Source organism: Oreochromis niloticus, linkage group LG10 (genome assembly GCF_001858045.2).
Source record: "Oreochromis niloticus isolate F11D_XX linkage group LG10, O_niloticus_UMD_NMBU, whole genome shotgun sequence".
NCBI classification, from domain to species: Eukaryota; Metazoa; Chordata; class Actinopteri; order Cichliformes; family Cichlidae; genus Oreochromis; species Oreochromis niloticus.
In genome coordinates this window covers 13302783-13326786 of record NC_031975.2, presented here as the reverse complement: position 1 = coordinate 13326786, position 24004 = coordinate 13302783, and the positions used below count along the sequence as shown (strand labels likewise).

Here is a 24004-nt window from a genome sequence, read left to right as displayed (position 1 = left end):
TATGTTAGATTACAACATTCTGTTTGCTGTACAGAGCCCTGGACCTGATCTTGATTTTGTGGAGATTCTGGCACAATCAGATGGCCACCTCAGAGACACGCCTGTCCAGACCCCCGGACTCCTGGATAGTTTTAAAAAAGTGGGTATGACTAATAGCCGAGCAGCTTGATCCACAGAACCTGACAAGCTGTTCTCCAGTGGCCTGTAAATACAGAGAGCTTGGCAGATGTGAAGGCCCGTTTCCTGCAGACATGGCTGTAGCTTTACCCACAGCAATCAATACAATTGACCGGCTTACAGATACTCCACATTCATCCGAGGCCACAACTAACATCCTTTAGCGTCACTGGAGATGAGTTTATCTTTTCGCTTGCGTAGTAGGATTGAGTAAGTTTTGTTTTTACTCAACTGACCATCGAAAGACGTGGAAGGAGTGAAGGAAGTTGTTGTTTATCCAGTGCAAAGAGGTACTTACGGTAATGATTCACTTACGTAGAACACATATTAACTTACTGGAAGAAAACAGAAAAAGTTGGTTTTTTTGGTTTCGTGTTTATTGCTTTGTGTTAATCATGTCTTCTGTAACATATAAAGTTGTTTTACAACTCGGGAAAATTTTGGCCTTCGGTTCCAAGGAAGGGCTCACTAAACGTATCGTAAACCTTTGTCTTTGATAGACTTTGATCAATGTTTTGTATCATCACCAAGCTTTAACACTGAATGTGAATAAGGGCTATCGGTTTATTTTCCGTATTTGGTCTTGTTGTCCGTTTTAGCTAAGTTCAAATAACAACCAATCAGGAGTTTTCTCATATAATCACAACATATATATAATTTATATATTAGCACATTTTCTGCAGGTGAATTATGTGCAACAGCAAATGTGACAGAGTACATTTAGCCTTCTGCACTGACTTGAGGTCAGATGCAGGATGACTGGGGTGTAATTGCTTGAGTTCTTGAGCCTTTAACAATGCAACAAATTGTAAATTAAGCTTAACGCGGGGCTGCAGAGATGCTCCAGTTCTCGTTTGCCTGCTCAATTGTTTAAGTTATTAAGAGTTTTTGAGATTGCCAAACGGCTTTTTTTCCCCTCTTTTTAACAGCAGGACTGCAAGTATTTGATTTCAAAATGAGGAGCGAAAATACGCAAAACATTTACGCACGTTTATATGTGTGTGGGGTTGAGGGAGGGGTAGGGGCTGAGGGGCATTGTGCATGCGTGAGTGCATGCATGCGCGAAATTGTTGCTGGTGGGCCTCAGCAGGACTGTTGAGGTTGGAGGAATCGTACGTTCAGCTGTGATTTCCATCAACACATTCCTGGACGCTCACACACTCTCTCAGCGGAGCTGCGCACAGCACCCCCCAAGGATGTGACCTGCAGCCTGCAGACACAAATGGCTGTCTCACAAGCGCTTATCACAACACAGCAGCCTGTAGGATAATGGGAGGCCTTAATCTGAAGCCACGTGGAGCTGAGCAAACTTTGACTAGTGTTGCTCCTTCATGCTGGCCCTATGGAAAACAGCGGATGATATGCAACACTGTTCGGCAGTATGCCAGCAGGTTTCACCATGCCAAACTGATTACAGGGTAGAGGTCAGACCACATGGACAACAAATGGTCCCTGGCACTGGGGGTTGGGCATAAGGCGGAAAGCATCATGCTCAAAAAGACAGCAATTGTCACAGAGACTGTTTAAAGGATACATGATATTCCAAACCACCAGGAAGTGCACAGTTGCTCATACGCTGCACACTGTTGTGCATTTTGTCAGAAAGCCAAAGTTGGCGCAAACACAAATAATAAAACATGTGGCCTCACAAAAGTATGTAAAAACTGGTCCGCAGATTAAACTAATGTTTCAAAATTCCCAGGAAGCTCAAATGGAGCCAAAGAGAAGGAGAGAGTATTAAATGGGTCTTAAGACCGAAACATTGATAACGAGCAACTTAAACACTCAACTCAGCAGAACCTCCAACCATCTGTGCTGAATAACTGTACAGTAACTGGCACTTAATCGGTGTGTGTTTCTCTTCTGCTGCCCTAACAAAAAGACATGACTAAAATCCCCGCACAAGTCCAATCAATCAATATTATTGGCAAACTGCAAGGCTGGCGTGAAGCCACAATGTGCTGCATGCCTCCGAATGCATAAAGGGGTTCAGTTTGAGGGAAGGTTCTGCTCACAGCAGCTTCTACGCCATGGTCCACATCTCGACTCGAGATTACACGGGTCTTACATTTGTCTTATATTGATATGGTTTGTGATGAGTCATGACCAGCTGTTCTGTGTACTATAGGAATACAGGAATATATACAGACTCCTTCCTTCTATGGCAAGTGGAAGCGGTTCTCCTAAGAATAATTTTAACTGAAAAGAACAATAACTTTTAACTTTGGCAACACCTCAGGGCTATGTGTCACATCCTGGCACTCCTTCTGTAACTGCTACTTTGCATATCAAGTCAAACACTGTACCAATAAAGACGGGTTGAAAAAAATGTTTTGTTAAGTGTGGTACCGTAGCGTCTTCCGATTAAAACCTTTGTCCGATTAAAACCTCCACAAAAGCTTTTTGAAAACGTTTGAAAAGGTCCTTTCATTTACTTTAAAACATATTAATGTATAACACACAACTGGCAAAGAATAACGTGCAGGAGTTACTGTGAGCCGCTGAGATAAAGATGGGTTGTGGTGGCCTGTGTTCACCATGTGGTGGAGCTGAGTGCTGGTTTCTCAAAGTCTCTGTTCACCAGAACAGACAAGCAGGCAGGCAAAGCCCGGCGCCACACTGTATCCAAGTGCGAGGGCTCGAATGATGCTCTCGTGCTGAGCTGCTATTTGACTTTATTATCTATGCTCTACGGATTTCACTTTCTGTCTTCTCCTTAATAAGTTCAAGCAGTGTTGGCTTGTTTGCATGCCAGATACTGTTAGAGATACACCACAGGCAAGGAGGAAAGACACCCTGAATCTAGATGTCAGGTACTGTACGGAGGTGCTTAGGACAAAAGCTGGAGAGCAGTAACTGCATTCTAAAATGGGTGTGAAACCCTCCTCTGCAACAGAGCGGACTCATGTCTTCCTCTTCATACTTTTCTCTCCCTCACTGTCTGCCTCTCTTTTCCACTGGCTGTATCTCCCTCTTGCCCTCTACCCTAATGTCTTTGTCTGCTTTCTGTCATGCATTCCCTCATTTTGCTCCCCCTCCCCACAACCCGCCCTCCTTCCTTTATCCACGCTATCTTCTTCTTTAGCTCGCTCTGTCCATCTACATCTGCACCCCCTCCCCTCGCTCTCCCTCCCTGGAAGGCACACATACACAGATAATACTGCGGCTACATGCTGCTTCGGCAACATACTGCAGCAGGCGAGCATACTCCACTGCAGCCCTTTAACACAATGGCCATTTCTCTTATGACCTCACAATGAAAACAGCTCTCGGTCTAAACAGATTGCATGTTCTCTGCATCTGAATCAAAATCACACAGTACATTTTTTGGGGGGAGGGAAATACATTTCACAGAGACTCCCTGCAACATGCAATGCATCATTTTTTTTTCTGCATCTGCTAATTTCAGCCTTTCACTAGACTAGCATGTTAATCAAAGCAACATGCCCTGCTTGCTTCCAATTCCTTTTAATACCATATGTATTTTCAGTTAAGCACTCCCACTGCCTATGGACATATCACCCCTGATTCGCCCTGTCTTGCCTTCTCCCCTGAAGCATGACAGAACGAGACGTGCCGTTGTAACACAATGGGACTTTTTTTTTTTTATTGAACCATGAACAAACACATTCACACACACACTCACAATCACACACAAAAACAAAACACACAGAGACAGACATCTAGTGATCGTGGCACATGAAAGGACATACAGTGATGCCATTGTTGGAATATCCAGGAGTGATTTAAGGAAATGACAAAGCATCAACAGATAACAACACAAAGAGAACATAAAGATGCTTTTACACAAAGACAAAAGAGGGACAAAGCTGTGAAAAGGATGACTTGAGATTCAATGAAGAAGTATGCTTTAACCTCAGCTTTGACACATGTGCCGGCACCACATGCAGATACTATCGTGCTCGGCTTAAAGTTGGAACTGTCGGGTGTTCAGTCATGTTTTATCCATTGTGGCTACTGTACATCTCAGCCCACTTGTTCATTGCTTTGTGATATTATGTTACCTTTGATATTGCTGCATTACCAGCTCTTTTCGTCTGCTAAGATCATCATATACATTTTCATGTGCCGCCAGTCACATGTTCGCAAGCTCGCTCAAACAGGTGCTACCACCAGGGGTTCCCTAGGGTCTCGAGCACGATCTGACCTTTCTTATTTACTTGCCATTAAACATGATGAAACTCACCGACTGCTGTTTATCGAATTAATTTTTCATAAATGTTAGCGCAGTATGTATTGCATCACTGACCCTTTAAATATTAAATGCACATAAGTGAAAAGGAATATATCACTGCACTGGAGAAGAGCCAAATCTCACGACAAGCAATATAGTGAGAGTCACACAATCTGGCTGTGAATCTCAAATGAAGCCTTTTAAATGTCAGGAAACTTTTAAAAACGATATTAAGCCCCATTTAAACACAATATGGAGGACTTCTTTTCGGCGCAATTGTTTGCTGGAAATCAAACTTGCATGCTGAAACCCCTGAGAATCTCCGTGTTTCCAAACACAATGGGTCCTTTCTTTATCTGAAAAGGCTCTAATAATGAAGCTCAGCTTAAGTCTGTTAACTGTAAACAATAGCTCTGAAAGGTGGCCTTGACAAATGCAAAACAAGAAGGTGGAGGTGATTATTGTGCCCTGAGTGCGCCCAAGGACAGGGTGTGATGGATAAACTCCAATCCCCCTCCTTTTCCCAACCATTTACACCTCCATCAGCGTGGGATGAGTACAGCAATCACCCAGCTGTAAGGTCAGCAATAACGAGAACATCTCCACTGGTCCGGCACGAGGAACCTTTCTTTTAAAGTCACTCATTCTTCAAAAATAGTGAATATGTGGATGTTGTCAACTAGGAAATCTCTCACTCGGAATAGCGTGAATAAAAATATGCCGTCACGCACGATAGGTGTGATTAAACAATCACTATCTGCGCTGACTTGATTCACTAACGTCGCATGCTCATGCCTGCACAGTATCAAAGTCTTGCGCCATTACTCAGCGGTCTACAAAGAGAAAAGCCGGGTGATCTCAGTGGAGGAAGTTGGATTTCCTCAAGCACATCCAGCAGTTTCTGACTCTTGCATGCCAGACAACCATATAGATCTCTGACAGTCCAGCACCAGATAACATCAAGTCCTTTCTTGAAAGGATGCAGAGCAACATAAATGTATTAGCTCTTTAAGGTCTTTGAAACTCTTTCTTTCTTATATTTTGATATATAAATGTATTCGCTTCGTCTACTCAAAAAACAAGCTCCCCACAGCAGCCAAAAAATTCGCTCCCCGTACTGTGAGGAACAAACACAAGCTCACTAACCCACTGAATGGAAGCAGCTGTTATCAAAACTCTTTCATCTGATACAATACTTTGCAAAAATCTGCAATGCACACACACCACTACCACTACTAAACAAGCCTGTTAGATTCTATCACACACACTGAAGATACTTTTTACAACTCTCATATTCTGTCAAGCTATGTTTCAGATCTAAATCTGTAGTCTGCTGCTTTTGCTGCGTGTCAGTGACGGTCAAAGACACTGTGCAGTACAGTTTTGTGGGGTTTTGCATTGCAAGCGAAGAATGGTGAATGAAAGGAGATAACACACCATACATTGCATTTAAATTCCATTCACCCCAAAGTGCAATTCTGTTTTCCACTGATTAATAGGCCAAAACCACATGTGTGGACAGTTGTTCTTCATGCGTGTTACTCTTCTTGCATGCCTGTTTGTAATGGCTCCTTTGGATCTCTCAATTGGCAGGAGAACAGTTATAACAACAACAACAATGCCAGTACATCTGTGCCGCTTTGCCTGTTGCTTAGGAGTCAGTACTCACTGCTTTGGACGTTAACAGTGCCAGTGGAGTTGTCCTTTCCCAGCGGGTTCTCCACCACACATGTGTAATTCCCAGAATCCTCCAGTTTTGCTCTGCTGATCTGGACTCTGGAGTTTTTCCTGTGGGTGACAACACTCACATAGCTGAGTCAGGGGAATCAGGGCAGGGAGGAAATAGCAAGTGAAGGCAACAAGTGGAAACACTGAGGGAGGGGTGCCGGTGCATGACAGGGCATGGCACCAGCTCTTCTGTAATAAGGATTCATGATTACTTGCTCTGGAGAGTGGGATGACTTTTTTTAATAAGAAACCGAGGAACAATATGTTAGAACTAGCTGCTGTGTTGTTTTGTAGCTCTGTTTCACGTCGATATTGTTATATCGCGGCCTCCTTAAGTTTTAACCTTTGCTCAACAGTAGCCACGGTGAGTAATTACAGGACAAGGACACAGAAAACTGTCATATTTCCTTTCTTCCCTTGGGTATTTCTTATTTTCAAATGATGTTTTAAATCAATAAAAAACATAATTACAAAAAAACCCCAGACCATCAGGTATTTTTGATGTTAATTTACAACAAGGTAATAAAGCATCCTCCCCCACCCCCCACACTGCTGTTATGAAAGAGGCATTTATAAAGCTTTCCACAGGGCGACCTGAACCACAGAGCTAGTTTAACTCTGTGTGTTCCACCTTTGATCTGTTCAAAAGCTAATTTATGTGTGATCTCCAAAAATAGTCTAAAGGCTGGCAGTAACAAAGCTGTGGCCGCACAGTGTGCAAAAGAAAATCAGAAAGAAAATAAATATAATTTGAAGGGTTTTTAAAAAAGAAATATATATATATATATATATATATATATATATATATATATATATATATATATATATATATATATGAGGGCACTATCTCATAGTCTTGTATTGCTAATAATAATATATTCTTTGAAGAGGGCCGAAACAGAAAACAGCTACTGCAGACGTAGCTCGCCCTCAGTTTTATCAGGTTTAGCTGGTTTAGCTGAGAACAAGTCAGCGACATCACCCTGTATGTTTCAGCTTTACATAAAACATTAGCCCCCGGTTGCACTCCTCCAAGCCAACTTGACTAGTGCTAACTTGCACTTCTGCCACATTGGGTGCTTACATATATGATCTATTGCTTTGAAATGCAACTTTTTATTTGAATGAGAAAGTTAAATAAAAGGAAGGATCAAACACTAACTGGATCACTGAGTCATTACAGTGCACTTCAATGAAGGAATTATCCTTTATAATCCCAAATACTATTAAAAAGAGAAAAGAGGGGGAAAACTGCATCAGCCCTGCCTGCTGACAGTAACGTCACCCACGGAGAACCTTTTACCATACCGCCTATGTTGGGTTTACAGGACTCGGTTTTTGATTTGTACTCACTTGCCGTTCTTTATTCTGACTTTTTTGCTTTCCTTCAGCTCGTTGCCATCTTTGAACCATCTGTAGGTAGGGGCAGGGCTTCCTGTGGCCTCGCACCTAACCGTGAGCTTGCTTCCCTCGTCCACTATCATTGGATTCCTCATCGGTTTTAACTTTGGAGCCGCAGCTAAAAATAGAGAAAGACAAAAAGAAAAACAAGTCAGTGTTAATATATAGACAAGGACTTGATTATGGTTTGGTTTGTGTGTAATTGTGTGTTTTAGGAGGAGACAAAGAGACTGCAACAGAGGCGGTGATTGTCTCTACGGACTGAGCCAACAGCTCTCTCATGTAACCTCCAGATGTTGTCACCAGAGACATGATCAGCTTTACCTCAAACTAATAAACAGGCTGATTTTCAATCTGGCATCGCTTTTATAAAAACACCTGAAGCAATATTTAGCAAACATCCATTGGCTGATCTAGAAAATCTGCAACCACAAACTTTAAAGCCAATCTGTACGCAAGAAAAGCCAATAACATTATGACTCCATAACAACTAGTCTGCTGTCATGATGGGAACAACAAAAACAAAAAAAGGATTTTGTTTGTTACAGTATTGTACTTTGCAAGAGCACAGAACCATTGTTTTGCCCAGAAATGTTAAACTTTGAGTGAATTTCTTGTGTGTTCATTTCTTTCTCTGTATGCTCATATCAATGATCAGTGCCTCGGTAGTACACTCTGTAAATTCTTCAAACTTTCCTTTCCCCTTTCTTTTGTCCCCAGAAGAGAAAAAAGATTTTAATTGAAATATGAAAATGATCTGCATCCAAAGCACACACAAAACACACAACACAGACACACTCACTCATTCACACAAACACTTGCCAGCTGACAGCTGCACACATGTTTAGGAGAAAACTCATCCAGGGCGGAGCGAGAGGAAAGAGGTGAACAAGGGTCAGCCAGGGGCTGGCCAAAAGCCCCCTCCAAACCCTAATGCACACACACACACACACACACACACACACACACACACACACACAATTTCCTGCTCCATGTGTAACATTTAAAATTTCATGCATTTGCTGAGTTGAGTGGTCCTACAAATTGCAGCTATTTGTGGTGCATCAAAGGATGACAGCTGAATGAAGACAAAGCATGACAAGCAAAATGAAGTACACACAGGTAATGACTTCAATTAAACACTGAAATAGCAGCGCACCGAAATTATCCCTTGTTGTCCTCTTTTTTTAAAGAGACTGTCCCACTTCACTGACCTGGTTAAGCGACATGTCTGCACAGAGAGAAAAACTCTAATGATGCTGCAGTTTTCATGTTTTGTGTGCGTTTAAGTGGGCAGCGGGTGACAGTGGTGGGTTTTGGTGCAGCTACAGGCATATCTGTAGATTGATTATATCTACATAACAGCATTTTCACATTTTAAAATGTGGCATTACAAACGTATACCTTAAGAGTTGTTAAACAATAACCATCACAAGTTTGTGCGCTACTTTTGAAGGTATTGTTCCTTGTCAGTTCTGCAGAGGTCACTGTTGCTTATTACTGATCCTACCTCAATATACTCCATTATTCACAAGAACAGAAATGCAAGCACTTTCCGGTGCCATGTAAGCCAAGCAGATGTGACATTTAGGAACTCTGTTGCAGCCAAGCTTGTCAGTGTGTCCTACAACTGACAGTGTGTCCTCCACTCTAAATCCTGACACAGACCTGTGCTCGATCTCCCGGGCCACTTGGCGCTAATTCTCCTGACAGGAGCAGGAGGTCAGTGCTCATGGTCCCAGTCATGGATCTCTCAGTACCGGACATGAAATGATTCCTCAGCTGAAGCAAAAGTATGATGTAGACAAACCATTCATTCTTGTAAATAGAATTTTGCTAAGAACACACTGGGCTCGATTTGCAAAATTCCAGCTAACATTAGGCTAAAGGATACATCCTTCACCTCAGATCATTTAACAGCAATGTTCAGGGTTCCAAAGTAACGTCTTACTGTAATGACATTTTTCAGTAAGGAAGTAATGTAATGCTTTACTGCACTAAACCCATTGATTATTATAATTATAAATAATAATTATAATGTAATTATATAATTATATAATTATTACTTATAATAATCATTATTATACAGTTATTACTTTATAATTAATTATTATACTTGCACTTCAAAAGGTTTTTCAGTTATCTGTTCACCTGGCGGTTAAAAAAAAACCCAACAACAACAACAAATACAAACGTGCCTTTTTCTTCCCCTGCGCTCCTGATACAATCAGCTGAATTCAGTTTGCCTGCAGGAGGTGTACAACTTTTAAGGAGTAGAGATACGGACATTTTTTATTTTTCTTGCACGAAAGGACAAGAACGCTGAAATACTGAAAACCGCCCCCAGGACAGAAATAGCTGCATTATACTTACATAACACAACTTGCAAGCATCTGCACAGATAGCATGCTAATGCAAAGCTAGCAAAAATAAATAAATAAAAGTGATGACAAAGTGAGTATATGCCGACTCCAGCCCAGCAGCCAGACCCTGAACTTGTTGCTCATGTTTTGAGCATTGTAGCCTCCCTTTCTATCTGTAAATGTCCCTACAGTAGAGTCACTGTGGCAACCGCTTTAAGCTCTCTTTTGGCTAGCCATATCTTTACTTCATGTTCATATGTAAATGCTAAAATGAAAGATCCTGTGTTGGTCCTCATTAGTATAGGGATTTGTGTTGGTCTGTGGGACTATATCCTCAGGTTTATATGTTACCTGGTGATTATGAGACTATGCCTTTCAACTCATTTAACAGAATAATGTGAAAGTAATCTAAGAAGTAGTTTGACAAATTACTTTCTTTGGTGAGTAATTAAGTAACTTACTGAATTTAACTGCTATTAAGAAAAGTAACAAGCAATGTATAATAAATTACTTTTTTGAGTAACAGTTGTTACTCACGTTTTGCCAAAAACATTACTGATATTTAGTGAAGTAATCTTAATTGCTGAAGGTAATTGCTAGATAGCTCGAGTTAGGCCTCAGAAACCAGTTTTAAACACAAAAGAATGTAAAAACCATGATTATTCTACAATAGTGAATACTATAATTAGAAAGTTGTGCTTGTGTTGCACACACTGCTTTTTTCTGGGATCAAAGAGAGAAAAATGTCAGATTTAAAATAGATCCCAACCAACAGAGATCAATGGAAAAGCTGGTATTTTTAGTTCAATAGCTGCCATTTGATACTAAAATTACTGGAGAAAAACAAGGAACTTTTATCTGTGAACAACATCCTGCTGGAAAAGACTCCTACACAGTGGAAAGTCGCAGATGTGCCACTGTAAGGTGGCACGTACTAACTTTAATGAGCTTACGGACTCAATGTGGATTTGTGCGCTGCAACTGCTTGACACATTCGGTTCAGTTCAGTTCAATTTCATCCAGTTCAGTTCAGTTATATTCACATAACTCCATCTCACAACCGCAGTCATCTCAGGGCACTTAACACTGTAAAGCAAAGACCTTATAGTATTATAGAGAAAACCCAAAGATCCCCTTTGAGAAAGCACTTGGCGCGACAGTGGTTTGGGACAATAAAACCTCATTTATGCAGCAAGACATAAATGTGGCTTTGCAGAGAGTCATAACGTTATATAGGCTTCACATTTTGTATATTACCGTTTAAAATCAACTCTGCAAGTGGGGCTGGTTTATCGACAGCCTGCAGCAAGACCATATAGTGAGTGCAAGACCCCTGATGCTCCAGATGTACTTCATTAAGCATTTATTTATTAAATCTAATATATTACACAGGACTGGAAACTCAATGGAGATAAGACTTCACAATGTAGCCTCCTGGTACTCTTCACATTGTGGAGCTAATGGAAAATTACCAAAACTGAATCAGCTGTGCTGTCTGTATTGATGAATACAGTAAAATACAGTACACATGTGTCATGTTTAATAAGCAGCTCACTCAGACACTTTCAAGGACTTTTATTTCAATTTAATTAGGCTATTATTCTCTACTTTTCTATCCAGTGACTTGCAAAGCTTACAGAATTTACATGGGTTCCAATTCTACATAAATGAAAATACTGCGCATGATTTCCATACACACTCAACTCTGCCAGACCCAGCACTTTGCCTGGGGACAGCCTTGTCAGTCATAGTGAGGAGCGGGAATGAGGCTGAAACGTATAGAAGAATGTTTAGTGCTTTGTCTGGACACAGGTCTGTCCTTGCCAAGCAAATTAAACAAGTTTTGTCCTTGACTGGAAAACTTCCAGGAAAACAGAGCTGCACTTTTCATCAAACAATAAGCCAGATGTGTGAGAGGGAGTACTCCAGTATACGGTGCTAATGAAGACGCAAGGAATCTTTGATATATGTTTAATTGTAACATTAAACCATGTATACATTAGCACAAAGAAGGATTTAAAATCCATGTTCTTTGTGATGTAGTAGCTGAGTTCTGGAACGACACATGGAAAAAAAAAAAAACCACTATTCAATCAACAGTTTGATGGACATTATTGTGCTGGCTGTGCAACAAAGTAAAGCCCAAAATACTTTTTTTAGAGAGCATGTTCATTTTACCAAGTGTAATTAATGTTTTCCAACTAGATAATAAAGACTCGCTATCCTTGAAAATAAAATAATTTCTTGGGGACAAGCGGTTGTCTCATTTTCCATTACAGCAGTGGAAAAAGTTTCAGGGAGTAATGATAAACCCTCGCCTCAACAACAGCCTGATTTTCTCTATTTGAAGCACAGGGGCAGCTGCAGATATGGACTATAAAAACCCAATTTGAGAATAGAAGCCTATCCGGTGTGTCAACAGCTCATGTCTTGGGTAACAGTTGGAAACCTCAGCCCAGAGAGTTGTTCAGAAACAAAGTTACTTGATGAATTAACAACACAGTGCTCTTATTGAGTGAACGATTCTGTTTTACTTCCAGGAGCTTAGACAAGGAATCTGAGGCATGCCTTTGTGTTTTCCTTTCTAGACAAAGTATCCCTGATTACTCTGGTGTTATGTCACTTCACTGCACGTTGTCAAAAGACAAATTACATGGTGAGACAGCCAGAGAAATGGGTTTTGCATGTGGGAATGGTCTTCAAGCACCTCACACTAGTCACTGTAACTCAACATCTGTTCAAAGAGATCATTTCAACAGCCTCCCAGCACATCTAGTGCACTTTCACCAAATAATTATCTGGGACATTGTTTATATGTGACCTCTCTCTTACCAACACTGCATGTCAGATTTTAATTGTGACTACTGTTCTGAATAATGAACGTTTGACAGAAGTGATAATGACTGCAATTCAAAACTCTTTTGAGTAAATAAATCCTGGGTTTAATCGCTTCTCTTTTCTGGTAATTTTCCTATGAATTCAATGCTGGCACGTGAGTTAAATATAGTAGTCAGTCAGTAGTCATCAAGACTCCAAAGCAGGGCACAAAAATAGACTAAACATTGAAGATGCAATTGTGAATTCAAAAGGTCTTATCTCACCCCATCTGTATTTTGGATTATCGCACTGGTTCACTTAGGACCAAAAGAGGTTCTTCCATTTAGATTTGCTTACAAGCAGCAGAACTGGCTTCTATTTACAGTTTGTTGAACACACAAAAGGCAAACTTTTACCAGTCCATCTTTCACAATGTTTCCTCCATGCCTGCCAGTGCAGTGCTTGCAAAACCATGTTTTTTTCAGAGTCCAAGTACTGTAGAATTGTGTTTGCAACATTAAAATATATGTGTGTATATAAAAAATTAAAACAACCTTTATCATGTCTATAGCACAGTCCAGAATCATTGCTTCATTATGGCTCAGGTCTTGAATGGTCAAGAGTGCTGCAGCCCACCTTAAAAGCCAGGAAATGCCATTGGGCATCCCTAATCTAATAAAAAAAAAACTGATGTATGTCGTTAAAATTTTTATTCAAAAAAACAAACCAAAGAGGCTGTTGGCCGTAAATTGCTAATGCTACCTAGTCATGTGCAAAACGTTAAAGCCAATGTGTGACCCACTGGGACACAAGCTTCCCACACTCTGGGAATCACTGACCTCCACCGTACAATTTTGCATTAATGTTTTATTGATTATTGCATGAATTGTTGTTTAGTTGTTTTGTACTGCTGAGGTTTTATACATTTCAGTTAGTGATAATTAAAGAGTAGTAAAGTAATTTATTTATTTTATTTATTAATCACAAAAACCATTCTTTTGTAAGCTAACATCATAAAAGCTACAGCGGGTAGTGACGCAGTGTGACTTGGCAAAATTTTTACCTCAGGTGCCCTTCCTGACAGAGTCCCAAAGGCAATAGTGTTTCCTCCTGGGATCCTGGGAATCTTCCGTTTGTCATGTGTAAACCACTACACTATTAGCATATAAATTTGAAAAAATAAATAAACTAAATTATAATTCCATGTTAGGGCCTTACCCTGTGCCTATTTAGCTGTAAGTGACATTTATGTTCAGGAAGTTTCCATTATATTTAATCATAGTCGTTACTGTTATGTTCAATGCCCCAACTGTGCTATGATAAGCGCCATGCAAATGCTTTACACAAATCAGAATTCCTTGCTATTTGATTCCCAGAAGCTTCCGCCTTCTGTGTAATTTAAATATGACATGGCATAACAAATTAGAATAAACAAATGTCTTATTTAAAGTATTTTTACATCGATATGGGAATGAATGCGAAAGGGATGCTCGCATCAACACCTCCCTACATGGCCTCACGAAGCTTTTGACTACTTCCGGCCCTCCATTCGTCGCTTTAAACTATGCCTGGGTATTTTCTGGTTCTTGAGTCTCTATCTATAGCTTTGCCTGAAAGGGTGAGGAATTTTGGGGGTTTTTAAAAAAAGGGGTGGGGGGTGGGGGTGGGGGGTAGGTCTGGGGGGTAACTGATGAGAGCCAAACAGCAATAAAAAGAAAGCAAGACGGAAGAAAGAAAAGCTTCTCGTGTGTTGGTAGATCAAACAAGGGCAGCAGCTGGAAAGAGATTCCAGCAGGATGCCCGTGATACTCTGTTTCTGCTAGATGTGTAATACACTTTCAAATGACTGTAGGGATTTGACTACAGCCATTACTACAGCTGCTGGTCTCCTAACCCCAGCTACTGAGATTGGTGAACAAACATTGTAAAGACAGAGAGGGACACAAAGATGGGATGCAGAGGTCTACTTTTATGGGAAGACAATTCTGATATCCCACAAACCTAAACTTTATCTTAAGTTATTTTTAAGGCATTTTCTTTCAGACAACTTTTCCATAAGACGTTTGCAGAATGGCAGCGAACCTAACATAAACACAGGCACAGTTATTGAGAATTGAGAATCATCTATAATCGATATCGTCTTACTTATTTTCTCAATCCTTTTTCCTGTTTCCAGCAGGAGCTTGTAATAGCACATTAAAACAAATATATTCTGTAAGAGCTGTAAGAAGCAAGATCACACCTGAATCAGAAGCTGAGGCTGTCTGATCTTTCACCATTAACTCCTCTGACTATTGGTTCCCATAAATTAGATTACTTGACGTAAACTCTGGAATTCTTCAATTTAAAGGTGTGGTTGGTGTTAGCACATGGTAAAAAAACATTTGGCACAAAATGAAGGAATAAGCTCTTCACTTCCATAACTAATTATTACCACCCTCACTACGCACGCAAGCCAAAAAAAAAGAAAAAGAAAAAGAGCATGCCTTGTTCTGTCTTGGTATTAGAAGTAGGAGGAAGTCTGAAAAATAAAATATTTTTCCAGTTTTCCCCTTGCTCTGGTGTCTTACTTGCCAGCGAGGACCAACGCTTTAGCAGAAATGTCTTTGTTGGGACCTGTAGAAGTTCTGCCTTTCCCACCCTAGACCTGCCTCATTAGAAAACTTGTGCAATTTTCTCCAAAGAGTGTCAACTTACAGACACAATATACATAGCCCTCAAAGGCAGAGATGTGAAAGGAAGTCATCATGTAACACTGTAGCGGGAGTATTCCCTAAAATCAACACTGAAATATTTTCTGGTCCAATTGCTGAAAAAAGTAATTATAGCTGACAAGTACCTGCTGTGAGATGATATGCTTAAAATAAAATGCAAAATTTCATTTTCAGGGAAGCTGAGGAGCCCAGGAGAATTCTGTCTTATTTTTTTAACCCAGTGATGTCTGTGATTGATGGTGGACAGTTACACCAAGACCAGCCGTTATCCAGCAATACGTGACCATATTCCAGTGAGTGTATAGGCAGCAGATAGGTAATCTACAAGTCAGTCTTAGCGTTACATTACAAGTATGCTGCAAGTGCGCTGTAAGTTAGCAAGCTGGAATATCTGCATACTGTATTCTGTTTTGAACTAAACAAAGACAAGTAGAACAGATGAGAACATATAGTGTTGTTATTGTTATTAAATGCTGGCAAAAATTCCATAAGGAATCAGATCAGACTGAGGAAATTTATAGAAGCTGATTCTCTCCAAGTACAACAGAAAGGAGTGCGTTTTTCATTTTGGAGCCAAGGCTCATAAAACACGTCTGATGTTGTGCTAGTACCCTTAGTACGTATACAGTAATCGTCATCCATGAGAAGGTTTTCATTTTGATCTACTTTGAAAGCTCAGTTTTAAAACAGGTGAACACGTTGCCTCGCACAGGTTATCCATTTACCCGTCTCTGTGATGAATGAATCCAATTTTTACCAAGAAAATTCAAAAATCAAATGATTGTGCTCTGGGGGATTCATAGAAAACTGACATAAGACATGTATCAACACGCAACAGCTGCAAAAAGACATTTACAGTAACATTAAATGCTTTGTGCAAAATACCACAATAGGGAAACACAGTTTGTTTCCATTCATTTTGTGACAAGCAGAGAAAATAAACTAGAAGATACACATTACGTGCAGCTGTTTTCTGTGTGCACAGCAGCTGTGCGGCAAATTCTCTCACACACACAAAAAAAAAATAATCTGCAAGTACTCCGAGTCCACTTTCATTTGGGGAGTTGTTTACCTGACATGTTTATAGCTCATAATCACACTTGGAATGACGACTGGTAATTATTTATATGATCAGATCTGCATGTGTAATAGAACGATTATATAAAGTAAATAGGACAAAAATAGCTACGATAGCATATTTAGGATGAAAGGAGTGCAATTTAAAGAATTAAGTGGTGTAAATACACTGTTTTGGGGTTTATTTTGGAAATCATATGACTAGTCTTGATGGTTATCTATCTTGGAAGCTGACAGAACTGAGATCAGTGGCATCAAAATGACTATAAAGATGAAGAGACCGAGCCTAAAATAGATTATCTGATCAAACGGAAGATGACACATGGTAGCTACAGTAATAAACAAAGTACTGTTTTTAGGTGGCACTAAAACAGGGATTGTGCTTGCCCATGACCTGAGGTCAACCTACAGTGACATGCTGCAGCTTGTAGGATCCTCTACTGAGCAAGCACGTCGACACCTTAGTGACTCTGAAAGACAAACAGCTTCCATTTTATTCAAATTTCATAAGTGGCTTCTAGCAAAAATACGGAGACACTTTCACACTGGATGACTCACCACGAGCTAAAATTCTGATGAGCACTGAAAACACAGCTAAACCCTTAAATTATTAACCCCGTTAAAGACTGTGTAATGAAACATGATTTACAGCTACACACACTGCTTTTAAAAGTATAAAGCACTGTGATACGGGAACAGAACTGTGAACTAACACAAACCTTTAAAGCGTGTTGTAGCCAGTCACTAGTTTTCAGAGACCTTCTAATAAAACGACACTTTGGCCGTTTGAGGCGCAGGGATTAATTGAAAGCTTATTCTATACACAAGTCCTTTCATTTGACTTCCATACAATCCCAAAGTGCTGCCAAAACCAGATGTTTCTCTTTCAAGCTGACCACCTGAGAAGTCTTTTCCATGTGACAACCTAGCGGCAAGCTTTGACAAGCCAAGGGAATACTTACTTTCCCACACTTTCGTAATAAAGCTGCAGAACGCAAACTTAATCTCACTTGTTCCCGTTCTCCAAATCTTTCTCTTTGTCACGCTCTCTCTCTCTCTCTCTCTCTCTCTCTTTCACACACACACATACACACACACACACACACAAAGCAGAACACACGTTACACAGAAATCTGTCATTTAATTTTACCTTTAGTGAGATCGGCTTCTGTCTCCTTTTGTCCTTTCTTACCCCCCCTCTTTCTCCCTTTTTTATCTTTCCTCTTTCCGTTCTCTGTCATGCTGTCAGAGGTTAGTAAATCCTTAAGAAAAAAAACAGGTAGTCCTTTTTGGGAATGTGTGGCAAGTGGGCACCACCAGACTGAGCCTGTTAGAGCGTCTCTCCTGCTATATAAACTGGCTCCAATAAGAGGAGGGAGAGAGAGGAGCAGGAGGGGAAATAACTGTAGGAGGAGGGAAAAAAGTAGGTGGGGGAGGCAAAGAAAGCATTTCCCATTGCTTTAAGGCAATCAACTGTTGTCTTACTGGATCTATCAGATAAGTACAGCGTCTTCCAGGCCCAGAAGCCAAAGCTGAGGACAAAGTGAGAGATTCAGGGAGTACACGTGAAAATCTGAAGTCAGCCCATTCAAGCTCCATGGCTCTGTTTCTCGTGTCCCAGCAGCATCCTCTCCTTTGTAACGAAGCGTGCAGAAAGTGAAGTGAGACAAGTTAAGCTGTCCACTTTGCACTGCTGACCTCAGCCACATAATTCAGGCAGAGACTTGCCCCTTACCAGGTTGATGTTTGGGGTCCCAAAACACTTCACATCTGTTTAACATTTGTTGAAAACAGATTCAGTGAATGCATGTAGGAGAGCGGTTTGTGCGCGAGGTGCCAAAATGTCAGATTCCAATCAGGGACAGATTGCTTCTTGCAGAACTACACAAAAATCGGCTCTGCCGGTCTGCTCCCCTTCCTCTCTCTGTCTGTTAGCACCTCTAAGTATTACAGGCAAGTTTGAGCTTGTCTCTGGGTGTCTTTCTGCCTTTCACTGCCGCTGTTAGCCAGGTGTCATCAATGTCCACGCAGCAATAAGTATTTAGAATGCCGGCTTTTACAGTAAAAGTAAAATTTTATTCGCACAGCGCCTTTCAAGATAAATATCACAAAGTGCGTCACCACAAAAATGCTAGAACGTCAAAATAAAATGTCTGATATTTCCTTATCTCTGAAAGTCGAATGTGCATTTCAGTTTTTCATGCCTCTGGTGCATTCTGTGTATTCAAAGAATTTAGGAATTTGGGGATTCATAATTCAGAGGAATTTAGGAAAATGGAGAAAGTTGAAAGCAGTGTTGGGTAAGTTACTTTAAATTAGTAACTTAGTTACATTACTAGTTACTTCTCTAAAAAAGTAACTCAGTTACTTCAAGTTACTCGTTACTAGGGATGGGTATCGTTTAGGTTCTATCCGATACCGGTGCCAAACCGGTACTTTTGAAACGGTGCCGGTGCTTAAACGGTGCTCAAACCGGTGCTTAAAGAATGGAGAACACAAAATTGGTCCAAAAACCTCTCATGTTCAGCTGTTTTTTTTGTAAAAAGATAACAATGTTAGCCTTTTCTGCAGCTATAGGGCATATATGGTCTCACTCTTGGCTGGAAGCAGTGCTTAATCAATGGAAAAAACACAAACTTTGTCCAAAAACCTCTCATGTTTAACTGTTTTCCACTTTTTCTTTGGTCATTTTAGCCTTTTTGGCCAGGGTGAAGGGAGTATCTGCCATCAAACAAGAAGACAGCCGCATGTAACTACGACGGTGTTTGCTAGTTCACCTTACATGCATTAATTTAATAACGTGGTTAGCCTGCTCAACGTAAATTACACACGAACAACATGAAGCTACTCACGCAGAGAAGAACGGCTGCTGCTGCCATCATCATCCGTCATCATTTCTGCTACACTGACAGGGCTAGGGGCCAGGACTCTACTCTTCGGGTTTTTGGGGGATGTTGCTAACTCCGGGTCCGATAACAGGCACCACACCCGCAGTAGATGTGCACGGTGTGAGGTCTCGCAGCAAGCTAACAAACACGGCGCATTTCTCGGCTTTAAAAAAACCGCTATGCATCGCCAGGTGTTTCATCAGATTTGAGGTGTTACCTCCTTTGACAGTATCACAGTATCAGCTTAAAGCACTTGTTGCAGGCTGCTGAGTTTGCATCTTTTGCTGTGAAGTACAGCCAGACTTTTGATCGCTTCGCCTTGGGCATTTTTAATCTGTAGCTCTGCTCTAAAAGAACGTACGTACCTGGCCCCGCCTACTATCCTCGGAAACGTAAAATGATTGGCTAGAATCGGCTCAGGAAAAAAAAAGCACCGAAATAAAGCACCGAAATGTGCGCTGCTTTTCGGTCTGGTTACTACCGTTTATGTCAGAACCGGTGCGACACCGGTACCCATCCCTACTCGTTACTTTCAGAGTAACTAGTTACTAGGGAAAGTAACTTTGGTTTTACTCAGAATTCTCTTGTTAATGTGTTGCTTCCGTAACTGGATACCCAGCAAGGTTCCCAGTCTTCTAGCTTGCTTACTTGCCACAAGTGCACTGTGCCACCTACCAATAGAAAGGAAAAAATAATGTGCACATTTCCACGAGAGAAATCCCACGCCTGGACCGTCGTTGACCGCCGCCATGATTCTAGCCTGCTTTTTACATCCAACACAAAAACTGCAGTCGTGGTGCTTTTGATTGTACTCAGAACTTGGGAATTCTGCCTTCTGAATAGGAAGATGTAGGTAACACCAGACTGCAGATGAGCTGCATACAGCGCTGGACTGGGACAAAAAAATCGTCCCGGGCATTTTGACTAGAGACCGGCCCACCATTATCGGGGCGACTGTGGCTCAGGGGGTTGGGAAGCGCACCTGTCACCGGAAGGTCGCCGGTTCGATCCCCGGCCTTTCTGTCGTGGTCGTTGTGTCCTTGGGCAAGACACTTTACCCTACCGCCTACTGGTGTTGGCCAGAGGGGCCGATGGCGCGATATGGCAGCCTCGCCTCTGTCAGTCTGCCCCAGGGCAGCTGTGGCTACAACCGTAGCTTGCCTCCACCAGTGTATGAATGTGAGCGTGAATGAATAATGGCATTGTAAAGCGCTTTGGGTGCCTTGAAAAGCGCTATATAAATCCAATCCATTATTATTCTTATTATAGGAAAAATCATAAAGCCTTTGAATGAAAACAAACACTGTTGTGACAGTGATGTACACTGTTCTGATGGTATATATGTATCAATCTATCAATTGTTTGTTGTAAGACTCAGATAATTATTTTTTTAAAAGCGAGACATTTTAAATGAGAATAATAAAGAAAAGTATTTCCTTGTGCCCCCCTTTCCCTGTTAATGCCCTACCTGGCCCCCTGGCAAAACTTTGCTAGACCCGCCCCTGCACAGTTACCAGCTGTCAGCTACGTAGAAAAGGATCCTGGTGTTATTTGTCTCTCAGAAACAGTTCATAACTTCCCTTCAACTCATTCATGTCACCTAAAAGGTAAACCTGTTTCTCCATCACCTGTTCAGCTCTGATGATTCAGTAAGGACATCTCCTGGTTTCATCTGCATGTTTCCCTCTCACCAGATAACTAAACCGATATCATGACCAGCAGCTTTACAGCTGTGGCTCCAGCAAACATCAGCTGATACTAGAAATTAATATTAAATAAATTCTAACAACAGCTGATCAAGCTTAAACGTGCTGCTGTTGTTTAGCGCGACCTCAGCTGGTTTCCTCTTTCTGGCGCAAAGTGGGCGATAAATAAACAAGAGAGAAAAGCCGATCAGCTGATCATTGATCAGTTTCGTGATTGAAGTAGAAACGGGAGAGAACGAGAGAAGAAGAAGCAGCTGTGCAGCTTCAGCTTTGTGTCTTTTTCATTGTAGCTGAAGTCCGGGACAAACTGTTCCTTTTCACCTCAGTACGAAACGCGAAATATTTTCTCTGAATACCAGACGATTCTGTTTTTTACGGGACGGTTGGCAACTCTAATAATTAACCGTATGAACAAAATAAAGTTCAACATCAGTAACATAGCACCCACCCAGCTGTATAGAAACTCCGTCATGCTAGCTAATACGCAGTACGAAAATGTCATCATACCGAAAATAAACTCCACCTAAACTTGGTTTATATCTGACCCAGATAGACTGCAGGTCATAACTTCTTACCTGAAGTTCAGTTCACCTGACACGCGGACCGGCGGCCGCTTTGGGTCTCTCCTCTTGCCTCCCTTTTCCTTCATCCACCTGCTGGCCTCCACCACTGGCTAATGTTACTGAATCTGTGGAAGCTCCGCGATATCCACCACACGAAGTAACGAGTAACGAGCCTATCTAAATCCCAGTAACGAGTAACGCGTTCCTGGTTTTGGCATAATAACTAGTTACCGTGCTCGTTACCACAATAATAACGTAGTTACTGTAACGCGTTACTTAATAGCGTTACTTAATAACGCGTTAGTCCCAACACTGGTTGAAAGTCAGTAGAGGTACATGTGTGGCTCCAAAAGTGGCAGAAACCTAAATATTAAATAGACAATCACCACCCTGCCTGACTCTAATATAAAAAGGATATTTTTCTCTTTGTATTTGTGTGAAAAAGCATTTAATGCAAACATAACTACAACATCAGTTAATCTGTTATCTTTAGTTGACATAGCTCAAGCTGTGACTATGTAAAAAAAAAAGGAATGTGCCATCGAAACAAGAGCACAATGACTCAATGAAACTCATGTTTTTAAAAAAAATCTGTAGATGAGTCACATGTGAGACCATCCCGGGGTTTGTCTCAGTCAAGTTCTCAGAGGATTCTTGACGCTGCTTGGGAGTAGGCGGCGGCAGCAGGGATTGAAAGGGGCAGCCGAAGGGTCATGTCTTAACAGGTCAGCTCACTCAGTGACATAAGCTGTGGGCAAGGAACCTGGAGAGGTCGAGTCAAGGCCAGTGTTTGACATGCCAGTAAGGTTCAAGGTGGAGATTTTTCTAGATCAAAAACAAATGGCTCTTAGATCTGCTTTCCCTCTCTTGTTCTCAGTGATATAACAAATCAGCAGCTGAAGCTGTGGACTGTTAAGGGGATGCAGTATCACAGAAAACTGCCCCTTTACCACCTTTATCCCCCCGCCCCCAATCTCAAAACGCACTTCCTCCGCCTCTATTCTACAAGATGAGACTTGCTCAAAGAACTGCTTGAGTGTGGGTGGGATTGCGATTTATGCATCTGTCATGTACGCAAGTATTTGTGACGTCGAAACCAAAAAAAAGTGTGCCTTTTAGGATGACGTGATGCAGATTTGGGAGAAGATTAGTCTCTCAGGGCATCGCTCATCATGCTCTTCTAAGATCTCCAAATCTCTCCAAATCTCTTCAAATGGAACCACAAGATGTAAATGACACAGGATGACATCACCTATGATGGTGTACTGTATTTAGCTATAGGGGCATTTGTATGATGTTGATCTTGAACAGCAACATGTACCTTTATGTTCTGTAAACATTTCTTTTAACGCGTGCTAAAATCTGCAGCGTAGAGCGTGGATGCAAACGAATGAGTTTTACAATCGCCTGCTTGCCACAAGTGCCTCCCATTGGGACGGTTACATAAAATATGCAAGAACTGCATGAGCATACACATGAAAGTCAGGGGAGGTAGACAACAGTAGACAACACACTGTGAGAAAATTATGTTTTTAAGTCCAAAACCTAAGCCCTGAACAAGGTCTAGCGTTTTGTATATGACCTTGTGGAGTAAGTCTGAAATAAGCTCACATTTTACACACCCAAACTCAAATACGGTCATGAACATGTAGATCTCTTCTTTTTCTTTTCTTTTTCTCTACACTACTCTAAAGCATCTGCTGTTTTTCAGCGGCCGTGGGCCGTCCTTGGATCAGGGTCTGTAGGTGGAGAGGCACAATGGACCAGTGTGGGAGTGGCAAAACTTTAAGAAAAAAAAAGAAAAAAGGAGCCAACCCCTATAAGTTCATACATAGATCCTCCATAGATATATGTCCTACCCATAAATGCTTCATAGATCCCATCTCTGGTTGTCTCCTAACCCCTTCTTTGCTTCTCCCAGAAAAGGGGAGATAGCTTCCCTGCATGATGGAGCTGAGCTCCAGCCTCCTAACAGCAGCATACCTGCACATCATCACGCTGATACTCCTTTAAAAAAAGCCCTTTCAAAGGCACAAGAGTTTATCTCTTTAGACATAATGGCTTTAAACAGCCATTAGCTTTTTTTTTTTTTTTTTTTTGGAAAGTGTATACTCAGGACTTAAAGCAAGGCAAAGTGCCTGCTTTTAACAAACATCTATATTTTTGATTGACAGAGGTGAGGCAAGGGCAGGGGGGAGAAGAAAGAGGACAAAACCTTCTACTAGAAGCCGAAGTAAAAAAGAGCTAGAATAAATAGAAAGCATGGAAAAAAAACAGCAGTAATGGAGGAAGAGAAGGGAAAGACGGGGTTAAAAAAAAAAAAACCATGAAAGAGGGAATTTGTTAGTGAAACTAACGTGCCTTTCAACAGATGA

At 41.2% G+C, this 24004-nt stretch overlaps 1 protein-coding gene across 6 annotated transcripts in view; it reads right to left on the bottom strand.

The window, feature by feature from the left end:
• The window catches only part of nrg2a (neuregulin 2a), an 82657-nt gene that overhangs the window by 33046 nt on the left and 25607 nt on the right, over window positions 1–24004 (bottom strand). For 3 of the 6 annotated variants that reach the window (XM_005472158.4, XM_025910635.1, XM_005472159.4), the window contains exons 2-3: window positions 7454–7619; window positions 6042–6160 (exon numbers count right to left, since the gene is read on the bottom strand). In XM_005472158.4, coding sequence (XP_005472215.1) covers window positions 6042–6160; window positions 7454–7619 — 285 coding nt within the window. Of the gene's footprint in view, window positions 1–6041; window positions 6161–7453; window positions 7620–17622; window positions 17838–21641; window positions 21681–24004 lie in introns of those variants that run through there. The other 3 variants (XM_025910636.1, XM_005472156.4, XM_005472157.4) reach the window with 3 other exon arrangements.